Source organism: Pseudochaenichthys georgianus, chromosome 16, assembly GCF_902827115.2.
Source record: "Pseudochaenichthys georgianus chromosome 16, fPseGeo1.2, whole genome shotgun sequence".
Lineage (NCBI taxonomy): Eukaryota > Metazoa > Chordata > Actinopteri > Perciformes > Channichthyidae > Pseudochaenichthys > Pseudochaenichthys georgianus.
This window is the reverse complement of record NC_047518.2, coordinates 28,114,754-28,134,348: the sequence shown is the minus strand read 5'-3', so window position 1 is coordinate 28,134,348 and position 19,595 is coordinate 28,114,754. Positions and strand designations below refer to the sequence as shown.

The window sequence follows — 19,595 nt, the reverse complement described above, 5'->3', positions numbered from 1 at the left end:
CCCAACATATTGTTGGACAGCATCTTAGTGATTTTGCTTTTCTCAGATTAAGCCTACCAATTAAACATTATCCATATACTTAAACAAGTAGGCTACATTTGGACTGTATAGAGAGGAAACCCTCAGTGTTCCTCCTGACAAAACCGCCTACCTTTAATCCATATAGACATTTCACAACGCCTAAATAGCACTATTATGATATGGCTTGTAGCTTAAATAAATACAAAGCAGATGACATGTGCAACTTCTATACAACAATAGATTCAAAAAATTAGGTTAAGGGTTGTTGTGGTAAATCTTGTGATTCAACAGCATGAAATCTCACGAGAACATCACGTCATTGCTTTGTTTATATATATGCACAAAAAGCAGCTGTCACTCAGCCTTGCGGAAACCCGCCTATTTGCCTCATGATCCAATGGGCTATGAGATAACCTAAACACTTCCGGTCCTTCATACAAACACATGTGAACCTAGCCGCTAGCTCAGTCAACAACACAAAAGTGGCAATAAACGCCCCTGAAGATGGTCCAGTTAAGTAGAATCCTCTTCCGGAAAGTAAGTACTGTAGCATTCATTATGTAAATAACATGCTAACGTTTCAAAAGTGTCTGTTTACTAACCACTGTTATGGTGACATTGGCAGTTAAGCAACTGTTAGCTACCTCTTGCTAACTGCTGTCAAAACATTGACTGACTTGCAGTGTCTCTGTAGCCTTTATTTTCATATTTTTCCTAAACGTTTAATATTTATATGATGCTAGCAATGCAATGACAATAAGGATATCTTTTTATGTATGAAAATTCATGTCTGTCCTTGGAAATAGTGTGTGTCATCTCTGTTATTTTCCTAATTGGTGATTTCATTTTCTCATTATTCAAATAAACTATTAATGTATCGTTTGACTAAACAATGCTATCAAATCCTGTTGGATGTGTTGACATGCAAACTCAGATGCTGTAAGTAAAAAGTACTTTTAGAAGTTCATTCACATCTAGACTTAAACATGCCTAAGACTTCCATTACATGTTACTTGTTAGACGCTTTTATCCAAAGCGACTTACATACTCAATACTGTGGGCGATCCCCACAGGAGCCATTTAGGGTGAAGTGTCTCAGGGACACAACGACATGCTGACTGCAGTGGGGTTTGAACCTGTGCTCCCTTGATCCGAACACCAACGCTCTATCCACTGCGCCACACTTCCCGTTGTTGTCTTTTATTTAAAAAGTAAAACTGCTTGGGATCTTTTACTAAACCAATACAATAAACACCTGCATTTTTAATTGTTTTAATCACTCGCATTATTACTAGTAGTTAAAAGTAACTGACTATGGCCATTGTGTAATCCTACAGTATCTCTTTCGGCCAGTCTTCCCTTTCTCACAATGCTACCACATCTCAGTATATGTTGTTTATTAAAATATTAACATTTCAGTAGTTTAGCTTACCCGTTTTGAAGGGAGCTGTTTATGAATGGCTTTGTCTCTAAAGTTTCTCCCACACATTTAGTAGATCTTATCACTGTATTTCTCTGCCTCCTACAGTATGGAAACTTTGTGGATAACCTACGTTTGTACGTCCGAGGAGGCAGTGGGGGAATGGGTCTTCCCCGTCTCGGGGGACATGGAGGAAACGGGGGGGATGTTTGGGTGGTGGCTTCAAAAAAAGTGACCTTGAAGAAGGTCAAGGACAAGTACCCCCAGAAACGTTTTTTGGCCGGAGCAGGAGCCAACAGCAGGTTTGTTTCTACAAATGAAGTTTCCTCTCTCATAGTGTCACATCAGAATATATGTTGTGGCGCTCATTCACCAATCATTGACATAAGCTGACGACTTAAATCTTTATCTAAAACTTTATATTTATCTAAACTAAAACTATTATTTAGAAGCCAAATCATGAATGGTTATGCGCAGGATCTGTAAAGTCAAAGTTATTTATTTTTGATTGTTTTGTAAAAAAATATATATATATTTGTTTAAAACATGACGAACATGATGCTGATGACTTTTATCTTCAAGAAAAATGTATGCTAGAGGGGGTAGGACCAGAAAAGTAGTTTTAAGCTTCTTCTTGCCCCTGTTGAACATGACAGAGACTGAGACTATTTGAGAACTTATTTTTATTTTTCTGTACCTTGAACGTTTTTTTTTGTCTTTTTTATAATGATTATTATAAGAAAAAAATAGATATTATTATTATTGTTGTTTGTTTCTGACATGTTCAATACATTGACAAAAAAAAACGTAAACATGTCATGTCACAGGTGCTAAGGGCTGTTTTGTGTATTGAGTGTGTGAACTGTATTTATTGACAGCGTCCGAGCACTGAAAGGAGAGAGGGGGGAGGATAAGGAGATATTGGCTCCTGTTGGTGTCACAGTCACCGCTGATGATGGCAAAATAGTTGGTATGTAAAACTTTTGTACACCTCCTACATGTTGTCCAATGCATTTTCATCGTTGTATTTGTGGAGGTACAGTAAGAACATCATATGTGGCAGAACATCAGTATCAGATAGGAGAGGCAAAGCAAATGAAAACTAAATGTTACTTTTCAACCCTGTCCTTCCAAGGTGACCTGAATGCTGAGGGTGACCGTCTGAAGGTGGCCAAAGGAGGATACGGAGGCTCCTTCCACTCTGCCTTCGAGCCCACTAAGGGTCAGATCAAACAGATACGGCTGGATCTCAAACTCATCGCGGACCTGGGCCTTGTTGGGTGACAGCAGAAACACACATGACTTAACATTTAGTTTATTTCATATGAGACTCCACTTGGCACACATATTTCTCTTTAATATCTGATGTTCTTGGTGTTGATTCACCGTCAGGTACCCAAATGCAGGGAAGTCCTCTCTCCTGACTGCCATGTCTAATGCAACTCCTCAGATTGCCGACTATGCTTGTGAGTACAAAATATTGCGGATGTATACTGTGATCTTTTTTTTGTTGCGTTTCTAAAATCTATTTGTCATTTTACAGTCACAACTTTGAGGCCGGAGATCGGCAAACTGATGTATAAAGATTACAAACAGGTATGGGAATGTATTTTGTTTTTACGTATCACTTGATTTGTCTATTTTTCTAGTTTCCCCTTATTTAGTGAGGGTCTTCATATTTCTTTTTGTATTTTTGGCAGATTTCTGTTGCGGATCTGCCAGGCCTGATTGAGGGAGCTCACATAAACAAAGGCATGGGCCACAAGTTCCTCAAACACGTGGAGAGGACCAAGCAGCTCATGTTTGTGGTGCGTTGTGACTGAAATAAGTCATACGTTGAAAACTACATGTGTATACGATTTGAGGAAAACATGCAACCCGCCTCAAATGTGGTCAGAATAACCAGATGTTTTCTTTTTTCTGGCTGCAGGTGGATATTTCCGGGTTCCAGCTGGCAAGTAAAACACCGTTTAGGTCGGCCTTTGAAGCCATTCAACTTCTAACCAAGGTGAGACTGATGATACGACTTTTGTTCAAAACATATCCTAAAATATTTCTAATAAAGCTCTTATTGTAAATAAAGAGTTGCATACATCTTTAGAACTTTTTTGACCTTTCCTTTCTTTCACTTGACGCCTCATCCATCCATCTCATGCCATAAATATTTCTTTATCTCCCCTCCTCCTCTCTCACCACGGACTCAAGGAGTTGGAGTTGTTCAAAGAGGAGCTTGTGTCGAAGCCTGCTCTACTGGTGGTGAACAAAATGGACCTGCCTGACGCTGAGGACAAATTTGCAGAGCTGAAGGAGCAACTACAAAATCCAGCCGGTAAATTTGGCTTATTTAATAGCTTTATATTTGAATGAGATGTAGTTCAACATAGACAACTCTTTTGCCTTAAAGAGCCTGTGACACGAGTTTCCCCCATCATCCAAACCCATCAATTTGAGTAAATATTGTCCCCTTGAAAACCGTTACTGAACTGATTTTGGATATTTGTACTTTGATAACCATTAATCTGCCTTCAATGTTGACCATTTTCTGGATCTTCTCGGGGATTCTTCAAGTCCCGCCAAATGATGTGTGACGTCATTGCGGGCACAGCGCTCCAGCTGCACCGTTCAGGATCCCAGTTTCTGCATGTAAACGCACGATGGCGCACACAGCAGCAAGCTCAGACAGCGATGACAGTTTAATTTTGAACGTGTCTGAGAGCTCATATGAGGCTGAAGGATCGGTTTATGTTGATCTGTTAGAAGTTTAGGAATTAGGTGCGTCAATATGGGCGATCATACGGTCATGTAGCCAGTGGTGGAATGGGACTAAAAATCATCCCGGGACTCTCGACCGGCCCACTTCGGTACCGCTAGTAAATTGTCAACGGGGGGAGTGGGGGATGTCAGGGGCGGCGGGTGCTGTAGGCTAGGGAAGGCTAAGCCTTCCCAAATATTTGTGTCACTGCATCCTGGTAAAATACAAATATAATGTATAATGTCTGTGTCTTTGACATTAGCGCTGCTAGCCACCTGTGCCCTGTGCTACGAAGCCAGTTCAACAGACCCTGGATATGTTTGAGTAACAAACTAACTAACAACAACAAACTAACAAACGAGATCTCGCTAAGCGGTCCTACGACGCTGGTTATTAACTCGGTAAATCAAGCCAGGGTTTCTCTCTCCAGCTGAGAGCGCGTTCACGTGAAAGGGGCGGGGTTAGCTACATTTGACCAATCACAAACAGGGACAAGTGTACTGACAGCGCAGCGTCATACTTCATTAATGAAAAGTAAACTAATATTAGACAAATATGAGCTTTAAACATCCATGACTTAAACATATAATCCAGGATACAAGCCACAGAGTTGCACCTGCAAGGTGAATACAGAACAACTGGTTAAAAAATAACTAGGCCTACCGAGTGTTTGAAAGCGTATAGTTTTATGATATCACTGCCCCATCTAAGACACGAGTGGATCTGACTTTAATTACATTTGACTCGAGTGTTTCGTCAACATAATGTGTTGCTTAAAATAATACTTCTGCATACAGTATGTGACACTGTAAGTGTTGCACGGCCAGATACGGCTCAGCTGACTCAGATAAGGAAATATATGATATATTATGATATTATATAAATAATAATTCCTTACATTTATTATAGCGCTTTTTCAATGACTCAAAGCGCTTTTACATACACACATTACACATATATCATACATGCAATGGTCAGATACTGTGGACAATACCCACAGGAGCAAGTTCAGGTGAAGTGTCTTGCCCAAGGCAAGACACGATCTGATTGATGATGTAATATGAATGATAAGTGCGACACGTCGGCGTCTTCTCTGCATACAGCAGTTTAAACTGTATTTCCTTTATCCTGTAATATGACTTGATAGATTTAAACTCCGCACACTGAGTTGATCTCTTTTCTATAGACGCCGGAGGCGGGCAGCGTCAGGTAAAAAAAGTTATTTAGCCTTCCCAAATCTGAGCCTCACGCGCCGCCTATGGGGGATGTGTTAGTGACTTATCCGACCGGCCCACTTCGGTACCAGTCCGCCACTGCACCCAGCCCACGTAAACTGTCAACGGGGGGAGCCTCGCTGCGGGGAAACGGTGGACCTAGTGTCCCGATCGGAGTGGGAATAATAATAATAATAATAATCCGTGCATTTTATCCATTAATTTCCCCAACATTGTGGTAAAAAAAACACACGTTTAATCCATGTTGGTGTACAACTACAAAAAGCATCGGGTTGTTTTCTCATCAGGAAATGCAGACCGGCTCAAACAAACGATTTTTAATCATCATCCTCACGATCATCTAATGTATCATATGTTCGCCGAATTGACATGAATGCACTAATAAATGTAGTTTCATCCACTTGAGTTTACAACTACAAAAATAATCGATTTGTTTTTATATCACACATCCTACGGGAGGAAATTCAGTAGCTCTCACTACCGATTTTTAATCCTAATGTAATCATCATCTTCACCACGATCATTTATGTTTATGTTTGCCGAATTGACATGAAAGCACTGACAAATATGAATATACTGTAGTCAACTTCATTAAAACGTTATTAACGTGCCTAAACTCAGTAATTCACCATTTCTACGCATGACAACACACTTTGTCCGTGTTTGGCTCTCTCGCCGCACAGTGAAGCGATCCCGCATTGACGTCACTTCCGGCTTCCCCCAAAACTTCAAAAGGAGTCGAAGGAATTTCCCCGCGATGTTCGAAATTATTGATATTTATCGGAACGTTATCGCACCTTCTTTTTTAAACTGACGGTTCGAGATGACTAGTAGCCAGGCCCGGACTGGCCATCGGGAGGACCGGGAGTTTTCCCGATGGCCTGGCCTGTTAAGTGGCCTGCTGGCCTGAGGAATTTTTTTTTTTATGTATACTTTGTGAACGCAACGCTGCGCAAATGTGGGTCTGACTCTGCCTCACAGAGGGTGACTGGATGTCTACATGATGTGGCCTGCCGACATGGCCACTTGCATACAGATCACACCCTCGATTGGTCTCTCTCTGTGTGTCATTCAAGCTCGGGAGGGTGTGTATGTGTGGCGCGAGCGAGAGAGAAAGCGCGCGCACCGGTTACGTGTATTGTTGTTGTTAGCATCTGGTGCTAGCTGCGCTAACGGATATAATGAGCTGTCAACAAGGTGGGGGGAGAGTCCTCTGCTGTCAGACTGAGACTGATAACTACAGCTCAGGTGAGGTAAAGGACTCTGAGTGTTTAGATAGTTAACTTAGTCTAAGTTCTCTGTGGGTCTCAAACGGTTTGGTCACCATTTATGTAAACACATATTTCCATTTGAGGGGGGAGTGATTAGTAAAATATGCATGAATAATAAAAAAAAATGTTAACTAGCTGAAAAAAGGTAAGATACACTTTAGAAACTTATTGAGAGCTAAAACTAGTCTTTGCTGCTGCCTCAAAGAGGAGCAGGGGGGAGACGGGAGAGGCTGGTTCAGGAGCCCAGACACACTCACAACTATAAATGAACCAAAAACAAATAAATAAACAAGTTTTTCATATTGGATATGGTATGTTATTGGTTATGGCCATGTTCTTATGATTTTATGATTATTTAAATGTATACAGTTCTGTTTCATATGAGTGTAGTCTCTTTATTTCCCCCTCAAAGTGCACCAGATTGATGCATTTAAGTCCAACATTTAAAAAAAATTCTTACCGGGGGAGCATGCCCCCAGACCCCCCTAGAGGATTTGAGGTCCACCTCCACTTAAAATATGTTCATATGGATAGGTTCCTAAATAGATTTGCACATTTTTTTTAAATAGTAACCCATGTCCATATGTTTATTCTGGGGTAGTAGATTTAAAGTTTAGGGCTATCACTATGGGCAGCAACGCTGTAAATATTGACAAATAAATCCAGGAAAATGGCACAAAAGAAAACTGGTTGTGGCCTGGCTGGGTGTATAATTCCCGGCCTGACTTATTGTCCCAGTCCGGCCCTGCTAATAGCCCAATATTTCATTGCACAACAGTTGTTGGGATGCTGTCACAGGCTCTTTAAGATCCCAAAATAGGTAGCGATTTACCAACGTCCTCTGCGAATTATGGAATTCTAGGATGTGAGACATTTGCCAATGACGATAATTGTCTTATTCAGAAGATGGATATAATCAGTGAATATGAAAACAAAATGTATAATATTTCATGAAGAATATTGAACTGAAACCAACATAATGTAACAATGGTGCTATAACAATCACCATTAGGCTGAATGCAGGGGAAAAGTGCCCTGTCATAATATACAAACAACCCAAGCCCTTTGAAACTCAAGCAAATATTAAAGGTCCATTAATTTATGAATAACTGTTTATAAGACGCAGAAAACAAGTGTATTAAATGCTAACACGCTTAATGCTATACCATCTCGATATGTAATAACATTACAAAATGCACATTTTTACTCAACTTAATGTCTTAGGGTTATTGTGTTTTAGTGTAGAACTATTTTCTGCAACTATTTATAAGATCATTGCTATATCCTCGGTTTTTCTTTTTTATAAGAAGCGTAATCAGATATCTTTAGGTTTTGAGCCTTGGAAGATATTTTGTAGACCAAACAATAAATCTAGAATATAATGAGAAGATAATTGATAAAGAAAATAAACATAGTAGCAGCCCTAAAATGAAGTGAATATGAATTATGTTATCTCTCCTTCCTTTAGAGTTCTCTCATCTGCTTGCTGATGACATGATACCGAAGAACTACATGACCTTCAGACACGTGGTTCCTGTCTCGGCCCTCATGGGGTCCGGTATCGACCATTTGAAAAGTTGCATGCGGGAATCCCTCGATGAAGACGATGCAATGGAAAATAAAGACGTCCATCTGCAGAGACTGCAGACACTGCAGACACTGAAGCACAACTCACACACGTCTATATAAAGAACTTGGGCAGCATTTCTGCTGGACAATGACGGATGGGTTGCTTCCAAAAAAGTTTCAAACCACATAAAGCTTAAAGCCAGGGGAACGGTGTCTCCTGAGAAAGCCCTGTGGAAACAGAAAATGCGGCTTTCAGCGCAGAACTGTCCCTGGAAGTCAAAACATCCAATGTGGCTCAAAGGGTTGACCTGTGCTTTGAATATTTGCTTGCTGGTCGAAGGTTATCAAAATCTAAGCCTCAGTCAACATGGTCCCTTTATTGAGTAACGATGCAACAGATTTACATACTTAACCAATTAAAGTATGTTGACCATCAAATGCAAAAGCAGCACTATGTTTTGAGCCAGATACATTTAATTATATTTCACCAGATTGTTCACAAAGATCAAGTTTGTATTTATTTGTTGTGTTGTGGGGATGCACTGATCCAACTTTTTTTTCATTACTGGTCCACAAACCTCGACCCTGGGTATCTTCCAAAACAGAGTACGTATCCAATACTAGAGCTCTCCTTTTTCCTCCCAAGTTTAAAATATTTGAACTGTAAGGTAACAAGAGCCCGGGTGTTATTGTGGCGTCAAATCTTAACCTGCTTTATCTGAATGAATGTTAGGAAGAGAGGAACGCTGAACCTTAGTTAGCTAAAGCAGTGGATCAGTGCATCCTGTTATATTGTGTAATACAAATTAATTAATAAAGCAAGTTTTGATACAAGAAGTACAGTCTGAAGTTAGAAATATCCACAGACGGATGTGTTGATGAAAGTTTTATTTTATATTAAATATATTACAATAATATAGAATAATTAAGAGGAAAAAAATATGAGGATTGATTTTTGCATCATAAGTCTGTACAGCATACAGGCAAAAAGAAAAAAAGGGGTGAAGTAAAACACAGCAACTGCAGTATTTATATTTAAACGAGTGTGGGTGGCTTCAAGGTTCCTGCAGAGTGCTGATGTGTCGGGCAGGATGGGACCACATGGTGGATGCTGGGCGGTGCATGAATACATTCAAGAGGAGACGTTTGGACATTTGACAGAAATCACGGCAGCCTGCGCGGTCCCATCCTGAGCGGAGAGTCCTCAGAGTAGCACAGTGCACCGTACATACCAACAGGACAGATGTCTCGCTGTAGCACAGTATGATGGTACAAATGTTTCTCAAGAGCTCTGAGATAAGGCTCTCTGCAGCCCTGGGACACTTAAACACACTTTAAGAAGACCAGAGCAAAGACAAGAAAGCTCAGGTAAAAGGCAAATCATGAGCCCATACAGACTTCACTTACATCATTATGTGTGTCCAAACCTTATATGATACCGATGAGAAAATGCCAGAGTAACTGGCGCTTCTATTGGCCCCGGGACATGTGTTTAAAATGAAAAACTCCATTCAAACTCATCAACACGCATAATTACAATAATGCACTTAATAACAGTTTGAATCGTTGCTGTACATAACGCTGAGAAAACAGTGAACATTACAAAGGTACTTAATAAAAAAGATACTAGTAGCAATATTAGTCCAATATTGTAAAGATCGTATTACCTATACAGTCCTAATGCATACATGAATTACAAATGAACAAGTGCCCACACCTGAACAAAAACGAAACAACGGTAAAATGACGAACAGGAGGCCTTGAGACGACAATTTCTACACAAGGTAGACCAATGAGTCGTAACTGTACAAATAAATTGCTTTTGGGGACATTTCCAAAGTCCACCTTAAATAGTTAAATCAGCACAAAAACGGTGTCCTCCATTCTCAATAATGTTTAGACCCTGCGACTTTCTGCCATGAATTTGCTTACTGTACGAAAAAAAAATTTGGACAACAGCAAAAAGGCAATGATGTAGAAAAAAAGTCCTTCAGTGACATGCTTGTTTACCGTTATGGTCTCACAAATAGCCTACCAGAGAAATAACTTAATTTGATTATAGAACTGTCATGCTGTCGGTCTTCACAAGCTCAAACAGCAAGCACTGTACAGCATAGTTAATCATTTACAAGGCTAAATATCTCAATCAATACAGCTAAATCCAAAATGCACATTTCAATCAGTTTCCAGATTCCTTGTCCTATTCAGGTCATCATCCGCACTCATGTTATTCTCACATCTCATCTGAGCCACCTCGTGTGCTGCCTATTGTAGAAAAAGGAGCATGTTGGCCTCAAAAACCTCCAAATGTAGAACTTAGGGAACTAAACACATCTTAACATTATCAATGGTGAATTTCCAAAAATGAGTGAAAATTGGCACGCCTATAACTACACCAAACACATCCCATTCATTTCTCTCAGGAATGGCACAAAAAACTATTGCATTCTTCCTAAATAATACTCATCAACACTCTTAATGTGCCACAATCCACTCAAATAATCCTCAGTTATTACTGGATGTTTGTGTATTTCTCCCAGAGATGAATAAAAACCAGTGCTAAGATAATGTAAAAAAAACACCTTTACATTCTGCTGTGGATGGAGAAAGCTATCGAGGCCACAATCACACAGAAAAAAGCCAGAGGAGTGAAAAACAAGAGGACGAAAAATAGAAACACAGACAGAAGAACGAGCCTTACGTCTTACGCTTTTCTACAGAGAATCCGCTTCTGTCTACAACACAATACAGCAGGAAGAGACGACTCTATTGTCAAAATAAAAGCAAAAAACATACTCTGTGTGTATTTTCACTGTACATATGTACACAGCACAAACAAACCGAGGGGCAGGAGGAGCAGGGTGGGGTCAGGGGGTTATGGGCTATAACTGGTGATACTATATGGGTTACCTATGGTGGAGAGAAAGTGCCTAAGCCTACAGAAAGTATTAAAATCACTGCCCCCTCGCATGCTTTCCTCTCAGATCAGACTTGGGTTCTTCTCGTCTCTTCAGTAGGAGGAGGTTGTAATAAACAGGGTTGTCTCATGCATACAGTGTTGGAGTTTCTACAGTGATTCACGTGCGTCAGAATGATCCAGAGGTGCAGAGTGATACGATGACCTGCTCCTGGCTCCACTGCTCCTTTTAGAGAGGAGGTCAAAACACGGGGAAGTGGCGTTGAAGTGGGTATGACGAGAGGGGATGTAAAGAGGTTGTGTGAGGTGTAAGGTAAGGTTGGGGGTCGGGGGGGGGGGTTTCCAGCCCCATAAATGAGGCCTGAGCAGACAGGAACAGCTCAGTCTGAGCTCCAGCTGATCTGGAGTGGATGTGGAGCTGGTTTCTCCGCCGGCAATCCGCATGGTCACCCGCTGAATGACGCCGTGTGGCGAGAAAAGCCTCGGAGATGCTTGTACACACTCACTCACACACACCGTTGCCTATTTCCACTCCAGTGGGGGGCTTTCTCTCCATTTCTCTTAAATCGTTTAGAGTCAATTTTGTTTCGTTTTTGTGTTTTTCATTCATAGAAAAGGAGACACAAGTGTAATTCCTTGAGATCTTTTGCAGAGCGGATAAGAAGGCGGTTATATCGATGTCTCCCACAGCTGAGGAGATAAAGGGGAAAGCACAGGAAAGAGAGAGGGATGGGGAAGACAGAAAGAAAGAAGACATTAACATGTGTTCACCAATAGTCTTATTTGAGCATTTCATGACATAATGTAACAAAGTTAATCTGACAGGGTTTTCTGTCTTTAAATGATGTAATATGTAATGATTGACACTTGCCCTGGCACTCTGCCTGTTGGCTTTCCTCTGGTCATCGGGGAGGGGGGGCATGGGGTAAGGGTATCTCCTGCTGGATGCAATAGATCCTGTAGAGGAAGTGGGAGACTTGGCAGGGGACAGCGTCCTGAGGAAAAGAGGAAGTGGCATTATTAATAAAGTGCCTCTTATGTTCTGGTTGGTTTAGGATTAAGTTGGCCAAAGACACAGATGGATAAATGAGGCAAGACTCAGGAGCTAATGTTAGATCTGTGGCTTTGGGCAACATCCTCCTTCAGCTGCTCTAGTTTTCACCTTCTTTTGGAGAGAGGTTGGTCTTAAAAGCTTTCACTGCTGCTCCCCAAAAGCACAGAGACAGACAGACCATGTCATCTTTTAAACACATAGCTCAGCTTTTAGGGGCAACCTCTGTTCACAGTGCATGGTTCCCAGCAGCGGTGTGGGCATAGTCCGAGTTTCCTGCAACTCACATGCTTCACCTGCCACAGCATTACCGACACACACCATGCCAGGATTTGGAGAAGATACTTCTATTGAACCAGTGTGTATTTGTAAAAATGTAGGATCAGTGTTTAAATGAGGAATGCTGGGAGCAGTGAGTATGATGAGGGGACTGGGACGACAGACCAGACCGGTGCTGGGTGAGAAACAGAGAGTCAGGGGGAGATCCTGTCCAGTGAACCTGCCCCATGTGGTGCCTGTGACTTCTCTTCATTCAACAGAGATGTTTCTCCAAAGCAGCTGCTATTTTTTTGTTGTTGCTTTGAGCTGATTTAAGTTCTGAAAATAATCAGTTGAATCAGTCTGAAAATGTGTGTTTCGCTTTACTTCAAGAATCAGAGCTCCCTGATGTAAAATGTCTTCAATCAATTCACTGTTTCTGTCCTTCATTAAATGTGAAAGCAGGCAGAGGGGTTTGCTCCTGGACAAGGTCTATTACTGTGCTGATTGATTGTGTTACTTTAAAACCAAACGGTGAAACTCTACAGTGCCAGGGCCAGAGCTTCCTTCTTGTTTTCAAGGAAACATTGTGGCTTGATTACAACGTTCCCTTGAAAACAACAAGGGAGCTATAGAAAGCTATAGACCTCTGACACGATCAGAGTGGCGGAGTATAGTTTGTCACAGCAGCCCAGTGAAGACGTCAACACGGACCAAAATATGTTTGGCTCTGGAGCGACATCACACTGAAGGCACGTGAGGTCACTGGGAGTGCACGTGAGGTCACCACACAGAACAACTGACAGAACAACACACAACATGCAGCAAGGGACTGAGTGGAAGAAGGGAATACGGAGAAATTAAGAATGATGAATGACTTCATGAATGAATGAATGTTTCTCTTGCACAGGCAGTCAGAGCCATTTTCTTTTCTGCAGAATGATTTGCTGAAAATAAAAATCTGCAAGGTAAAGTGCAGCTGATCAAAAAAGAAGGAATGTCTTCACTCAAACTAAAAGGAAAGTGAAAACAACAAGTTTAATACCCAACTACCCCTTTTAGGAACAGCAAGTCGAACATGCCTGCTTCAATCTTTGAGATTTTACTTTAAAATGTCCAGATTCGACCTACAGTAATTGTTCATTTTCTTGACCAAGCCACAAATCAAACCAAAAGTGAGGGTCTTAAGACAAGCATGAAGGGTACGGGGCATATCCTGAAGTTATACCTAAGGTAAGGTCCTTGAGTGTTTTTATTCACATCTTCTACCCATTTAGTTACATCATAAAACTCTTTGCAGCGAGGGGTTAAATACCTGTGGGAGGGGGTGGGGGGGGGGGGGGGGGGGTTGATGGTAACAACACAAGGAGGGAGAGAAGAGAGAAAAGGAAGGAAGGGAATATAATTGAAAAGGACAGAAAATAAGCAAGTGTGGAGGGCAGGAGAGAGGAAGAGGACATATTTAAGAAAGCAGAGCAGAGCAAAGATATCCTGAACAAACACCAAGATGCAGTTGAGAAAATGGTGAGAAGATGGCGGACAGACCTGTGTGTGGTTTCTGATGGAAACGGCACCATGGAAATCACAAACAACTGTGTGGTGTGTCACAGGCTCAGTTGCATATTGGTTACATTTCATTCCAAGCAGTTCGCAGTCAGTCTCATGCTGGCAGTGAGAACAGAAGCACTAACGCAGCAGGCTGGGAAGCAGCCAATGCATAACGTTCATCCACAGTCAACAGGCATAATGCAACCACTCGTTTAAGGTGAGTAAAGATTTAGAGGGGTGGTACAGTCTCACAAGAGCAACGAGTTTACACTGCTAGAGACGATGTGATCGTACAATCCTTTGACTAGCCTTCAGCGCTCGATGCAACATAATCGATACCTCTGTTTGAGGAACATTTGAAGGGAAGCATAAAGAGTTGTAATCTTTTTGCAGACACAATACAACTTACCTACTGATAAGGAAATGTTCTTATTGTCAACTAATCTAATGACATGTATTACATTGATCCTAATGCAGTAACCGCAACAACTGGGGTCAATAGAACATACTGTCCTGGTCATTGTTAGACCTTCACGGTTAAATACACCTAAATGAGCCACACAGACACTGTTTCATTCCTGTCAAGGCTGGAAGTACTCTCACATTTGTGTACATCCTGTGTACAATGCTCAAGGACCTCACAAAATGCCGGGACTTACTCTGTGGAGTTGGAGCGAGCACGGAACTTCTTTCCTTTCAGTTTCTTACGATTCCCACTCAGATTTCCTGTAAAGAAACAAAACATAAACACACTCTTTAAATACAATGATCTACATTTAAATACAAAATAGTTAACTGGGGGCGATATTCATGGTAGGAGAGAACAATTGGAACCATGAGAAGGGCTGTGATGTGTTTGTTTCCTCAAAACACATTCAGGCACTGGGCGACAGAGGGGCAAAAGTAATAAGTTGTAGAGAAAATGTACTTAAATTATCAAGACATTTAATTTTTTTGAGGCCCCCATATGATGTTAGGTAATCATATTAGTTTATATCAGAAAACTTTATCAATTTCTTAGGAAAAAACAAATTTTCCACCAACTCATCTCATACAGACACAAACCAAATCTGCATTATATACACACACAATACAACAAATAAATAACACAATGAAGAGCAATTCTTTTGCTCACATTTGCTACATACAAAGACCACTTCTAAAAGTGTTCATTTACAAATCTGAGAACGAAATATCAAATCAAAAGTGCAAAAGAGCAGCAGAGGTAAGGGTTTTCTCTCCCTGTATGAACTATGTGGGGATTTGTGCGTTACCTTGCCATGAGTTGCTTCTCGGTCGCCCATTTTCACAGATGTCAGAGATGTGTTTGGCATCTGGGATTCTCTCGCTCCATGAGTGCGATAGGCCATTAGATCTACACACACACACACACACACACACACACACACACACACACACACACACACACACACACACACACACACACACACACACACACACACACACACACACACACACACACACACACACACACACACACACACACACACACACACACACACACACACACACACACACACACACACACACACACACACACACACACTATCAGATCATCATCGTCCTTCTAAGCTGCAACAAATCATGTAGCGCTTCTGCTCTGGTTGCATTAGTGGAGAAGACGGACAAGCTGAATATGAAGACACCATCGCAGCAGATGGCAACATTAGGAGACGATATCATGGCAGCTGAAAGTGACATGATATGAGAAATGTAGTAGCAAGATTTGTTCTGCTTGACTCTCCATTAGCAAAATGTGCATCATTTTGAAAACATTTGGATTCAAAGTCAAAATGTGCGCAGAATGAGGCACATTATGAAAGCCATGATAGTAACAAAGCATGATGTAAACACACCAGTGTCCCAACACACACACACATTGCCAGCAAATGAATGAGTGATGATGAGATGGCACACCTGAAGCCAAACACTGAGATGTTCTGAGAAATGGATGGGATGGAGGGAGTGAAGGACAGGGAGCAAATCTGACGGCAGGCTGACCTCTTCTTGGAGCTGCAGCCGGAGTTAGTGCTGACCCCCGGAGGCATGTCACTGTAAAATGAGTCTGCATCCCCAGGCTTTGTTACATAGTCACCTGGGGGCATTTGCCTGGAAATACAGAAGAATGCGTTTAGATATGAAATCCCAGAAGTAATCAGCCTTCATACTGTAGTTATCTTTTATAAATCTGTGATGATCAACAAATACAAATAAAATAATGTTTGTTCTTGCTTTGAGCGGTATTTTTTGATATCCTTCAACTTGCCATATATAATAAATGTTTCTAGTATGTGCCACAACTGGATTAGTATAATGAATATACATTTAATTGTATTAACCATAAGACAAAAAATGTAAACCACTGTTGGAAACAAAAACAACATTAGCTTTTTTTGTGTATAAAAATACATTATTTCCAGGACACTTGCTCTCAAAACTTGTAACTGTCATGTCATTGTATATTAAACTCAAATGCAGCACATTCAAAAAACAAGTTTAAATGAGCAAACCGGCAGAATCTTCGGTGAACTTCAGATTCTTCATAGCGTCTCTGCTTGTAGCTCCTGTGAAGAGTAGGGATAATTCTCAGTCAAAAAACAATAGAATATATTTGGTTAAATGGTTAAATTGCATACAATATAGCAGTTTCTCCCAGTCTTATTGACTCATGACCCCTCAATACAAAGCCATTTCCGTTGCCCATGTCCATTGTTGCTAGCTTTGTTTAATGATTATTGGAAGACCTTAAGGTTTAAGTTTATTTATTTATTTAATTGTTTATTTGGCAGGGACAATGCACAGTAATGAACACTTAAAACATTCAATTGTATCAAGCGTAACAGTGCCAGATCAGCTTTGAGCTCATTTCCATCCGCAGTCCCTCACATAAAACATTTAAGAAAATTACATTTTACGAACATAGCAAAAACAAAATACATGATATGCAAAAAGTGCAAAAGAGCAAGAGCAGCATACACGAGTATTTACCACATATTCCATAAGTCAAAAGAAAAAAAAGATATAACAAACATAATCTTGTGTAGCAGAATTCTGCTTTTTGTCTTTCCTTTCTTGTTAATGATATAATAATAATAATAATAATAATAATTCATTTATTTTATATAGGCGCCTTTCAAGGCTCTCAAGGTCGCCGTACAAACACATAAAACAAGATACACAATACCTAACACCAGCATAAGAAACATAAACAAGACAATGCAGTATATAACAAATCAAATAAATAAAACAGAGGATGTATATACCAAGTCATAACCTATAACCTATAATTCTCCCTGTGATGCCTATTTGGAGTCCTAATCAACAGTTTGGGATCCATAAAGCATCACTAGTGCAGGCTGAGGGACTCACTTGTAACCCCAGGCTGTAGCAGCCAGGATGAGGGCGAGGAAGAGGATGGAGCCTGCGATGGCCCCGATGATGATGTTGGCACTGGTGTAACCTAAGACAGTGGGAGAGAGGACAGTGGGGAGGAGGCGGTGTGTTAATTGGATGTGTGTCTCTTGTTTCCTGAATAGTGGGGACACAAGGGGATACATGAACCACAAACCACTGCAGCAGAACACAAAAACACAGTACACTTAGCAGGAGAAGTGTCAAAGGAGAACAGGGGGGACAAACCGAGAACAACCAAACTGCTGTCAGACTTTAGCACTACTCTGAGGGGAACCTACAGTAGGTTCCCATTCAGGACAACATTACAAACTGCTTGTTTTTAACTGAATGAAGGTTAGAATTAGTGGACGAAGGTGAAGCTGAAGGTGGGGTGAGAGAGGAAGAGGACCAGGAAATGACATCAAAGACAGGACAAATACAATGAAAAGGAACTCAAATCTGACCTCAAGTCACTCCGTCAAAGACATCAGCCTGTCGACAAAGAATGAGTGTGAAAAGAATGACAAAAAAAAAGAATGACATGCATGGTTCAGTGAATACAAATGCAGCTGGTTTTAATGAGCAGACATGAAACCCAGCACAGAGGCTAAAACAAAAAAAAAGAAAGAAAAGCTTCAAATTAATATTTGTGAATGGGATTTTAAGTGAGTGAAAGGTGGCTAGAAAGAGTTGATGTGTAGAAAGTAGAGAAGAATGACAGAAAGGTGGAGATAATGTGAGCTGAAAACAGGTTAGGAGAGAGGCATTGAATTGTGTAGAGGGTTAACATCTCTCACCAGAATCTGGGGCGGTGGGTCCGACCACGGGATAGCTGAGAGGAGACGTGGAGTTACAGTCCTCCCCCGCCCAGCCCAGGTTACACACACACTTCAGCTCACTGCTGCACACCTACAGTAACAGAGAATATTCAAAAACCTGCATTCTGAACTCCCACAGTACATGTTGTGCTAAATAGCAGGGACTAGCACGATGTATGTTTTGGAAAGACTGTTGTGTGACATGTTTTGATAAAATAATTATTAACAAAGTGTGTATGCTTATAATGCAAACATATTCATGAACAAAAGGATACACCTGATCAGAGAAAGGTGCTGTGACACCAAAATAAGTGTGCAATTAAAAATGTGCCCCACATCCTGCCCATAAATAACGAATGTGTTGATATGGTATTCAAAAGGCCGCGTGTAGTTTATGGTTTCAGGGAGTAATGCTGATGCTTTGAAATGTGTAACCTGTATATTTATTAAGTAACATTATTGTTAGCAAGCTCATTCAAGCAAATAAGACATTACATTACATAAAGGTTGTTTCTCAACTTTATGTCAGAACCTGTTGTTGAATTGATCCTATTGCATTCTTATAAAAAAGAAACACTGACCTAAATAACCGTATTAACTATTTGGAGCTAAATAAAAAACGACATATCCGACTTACACACAACACTGAGTGGCTGAAATGGTCGCACAGTTGTTTGTTATGATATGTTTGTTCCCCTCGTGTATGTGTGTATTTGTGTGTTTACCCCGTGTCCGGAGCAGACCATCTTGTCAGTGGACCCGGGACAGGTGCTGAAGTTGAACTGTTGGATCTGGATACATTTGTGATTGAAGCAGATGCGGTCGGTCCCACAGGCCGTCCCGTCCTCGACGTATCCCAGGTCAGTGTCTCCGTCGATCACCACGTGAGCCCCGCTGAACAACAAACATGAGTCACTCACAAAGCATTTAACGTGATAAAACACTCACAGCAAAGTACAAATATTTCCTTCCAATGTTAAAATTAGTTGACTAGTAGCCTTTCAGCGGTGCCTTCTCGTTTTAACAGCTAGAAATACAGAACGAGGGAACCAAACTACTCCAGAGAAAAACGTACTGACTTTGTATATTTCAGGATGTATTTCAATGATGTGTACCTGCAGTCAAGAGAAGCACTGTGCCGGGCCACTGAGAAGGAGGTGAGTCCTCCCTGCATCTCTCCAAGTCGCGGGGAGGGGGAGATGTTGGAGCACAGCAGATACCCACAATGAACATCCCTGAAACACAAAGATGCAGCCAAACATTATGGAGAGTGAAAATAGGACGTTAACAGAAGTGCACAGGGTTCGGTCACAGAAGGTCT

General features: G+C 41.0%; 2 protein-coding genes across 3 annotated transcripts in view; one reads left to right on the top strand and one right to left on the bottom strand.

Annotated features, from left to right (window-relative positions):
- The first annotated feature begins 404 nt into the window (after nucleotides 1–404).
- Nucleotides 405–8,706, top strand: gtpbp10 (GTP-binding protein 10 (putative)). Its single transcript, XM_034103472.2, has 10 exons — nucleotides 405–558; nucleotides 1,550–1,743; nucleotides 2,320–2,411; nucleotides 2,577–2,721; nucleotides 2,834–2,907; nucleotides 2,985–3,037; nucleotides 3,142–3,249; nucleotides 3,372–3,449; nucleotides 3,647–3,770; nucleotides 8,168–8,706. The coding sequence occupies exons 1-10, from the start codon at nucleotides 526–528 to the stop codon at nucleotides 8,386–8,388; spliced, it is 1,122 nt and encodes a 373-aa protein (XP_033959363.1). The 5' UTR covers nucleotides 405–525; the 3' UTR covers nucleotides 8,389–8,706.
- Nucleotides 8,707–9,168: 462 nt separating this feature from the next.
- Nucleotides 9,169–19,595, bottom strand: part of adam22 (ADAM metallopeptidase domain 22) — a 64,022-nt gene continuing 53,595 nt past the window's right edge. The window contains exons 22-31 of one of the 2 annotated variants that reach the window (XM_034103469.2): nucleotides 19,390–19,509; nucleotides 19,000–19,168; nucleotides 18,254–18,365; nucleotides 17,433–17,523; nucleotides 16,574–16,627; nucleotides 15,981–16,172; nucleotides 15,317–15,417; nucleotides 14,702–14,768; nucleotides 12,057–12,180; nucleotides 9,169–11,875 (exon numbers count right to left, since the gene is read on the bottom strand). In XM_034103469.2, the coding sequence (XP_033959360.1) occupies nucleotides 11,855–11,875; nucleotides 12,057–12,180; nucleotides 14,702–14,768; nucleotides 15,317–15,417; nucleotides 15,981–16,172; nucleotides 16,574–16,627; nucleotides 17,433–17,523; nucleotides 18,254–18,365; nucleotides 19,000–19,168; nucleotides 19,390–19,509 (1,051 nt within the window). In that variant the 3' untranslated portion in view covers nucleotides 9,169–11,854. The remainder of the gene's footprint in view (nucleotides 11,876–12,056; nucleotides 12,181–14,701; nucleotides 14,769–15,316; nucleotides 15,418–15,980; nucleotides 16,173–16,573; nucleotides 16,628–17,432; nucleotides 17,524–18,253; nucleotides 18,366–18,999; nucleotides 19,169–19,389; nucleotides 19,510–19,595) is intronic. The other variant, XM_034103471.2, reaches the window with a different exon arrangement.

Excerpts from the sequence above, each read along its gene's own strand:
- gtpbp10 (XM_034103472.2), top strand. The coding sequence starts at position 526 with ATGGTCCAGTTAAGTAGAATCCTCTTCCGGAAA. Across the intron at positions 1,744-2,319 it reads GGAGCAGGAGCCAACAGCAG|CGTCCGAGCACTGAAAGGAG; the intron begins GTTTGTTTCTAC and ends ATTTATTGACAG. Across the intron at positions 3,771-8,167 it reads GCAACTACAAAATCCAGCCG|AGTTCTCTCATCTGCTTGCT; the intron begins GTAAATTTGGCT and ends TCCTTCCTTTAG.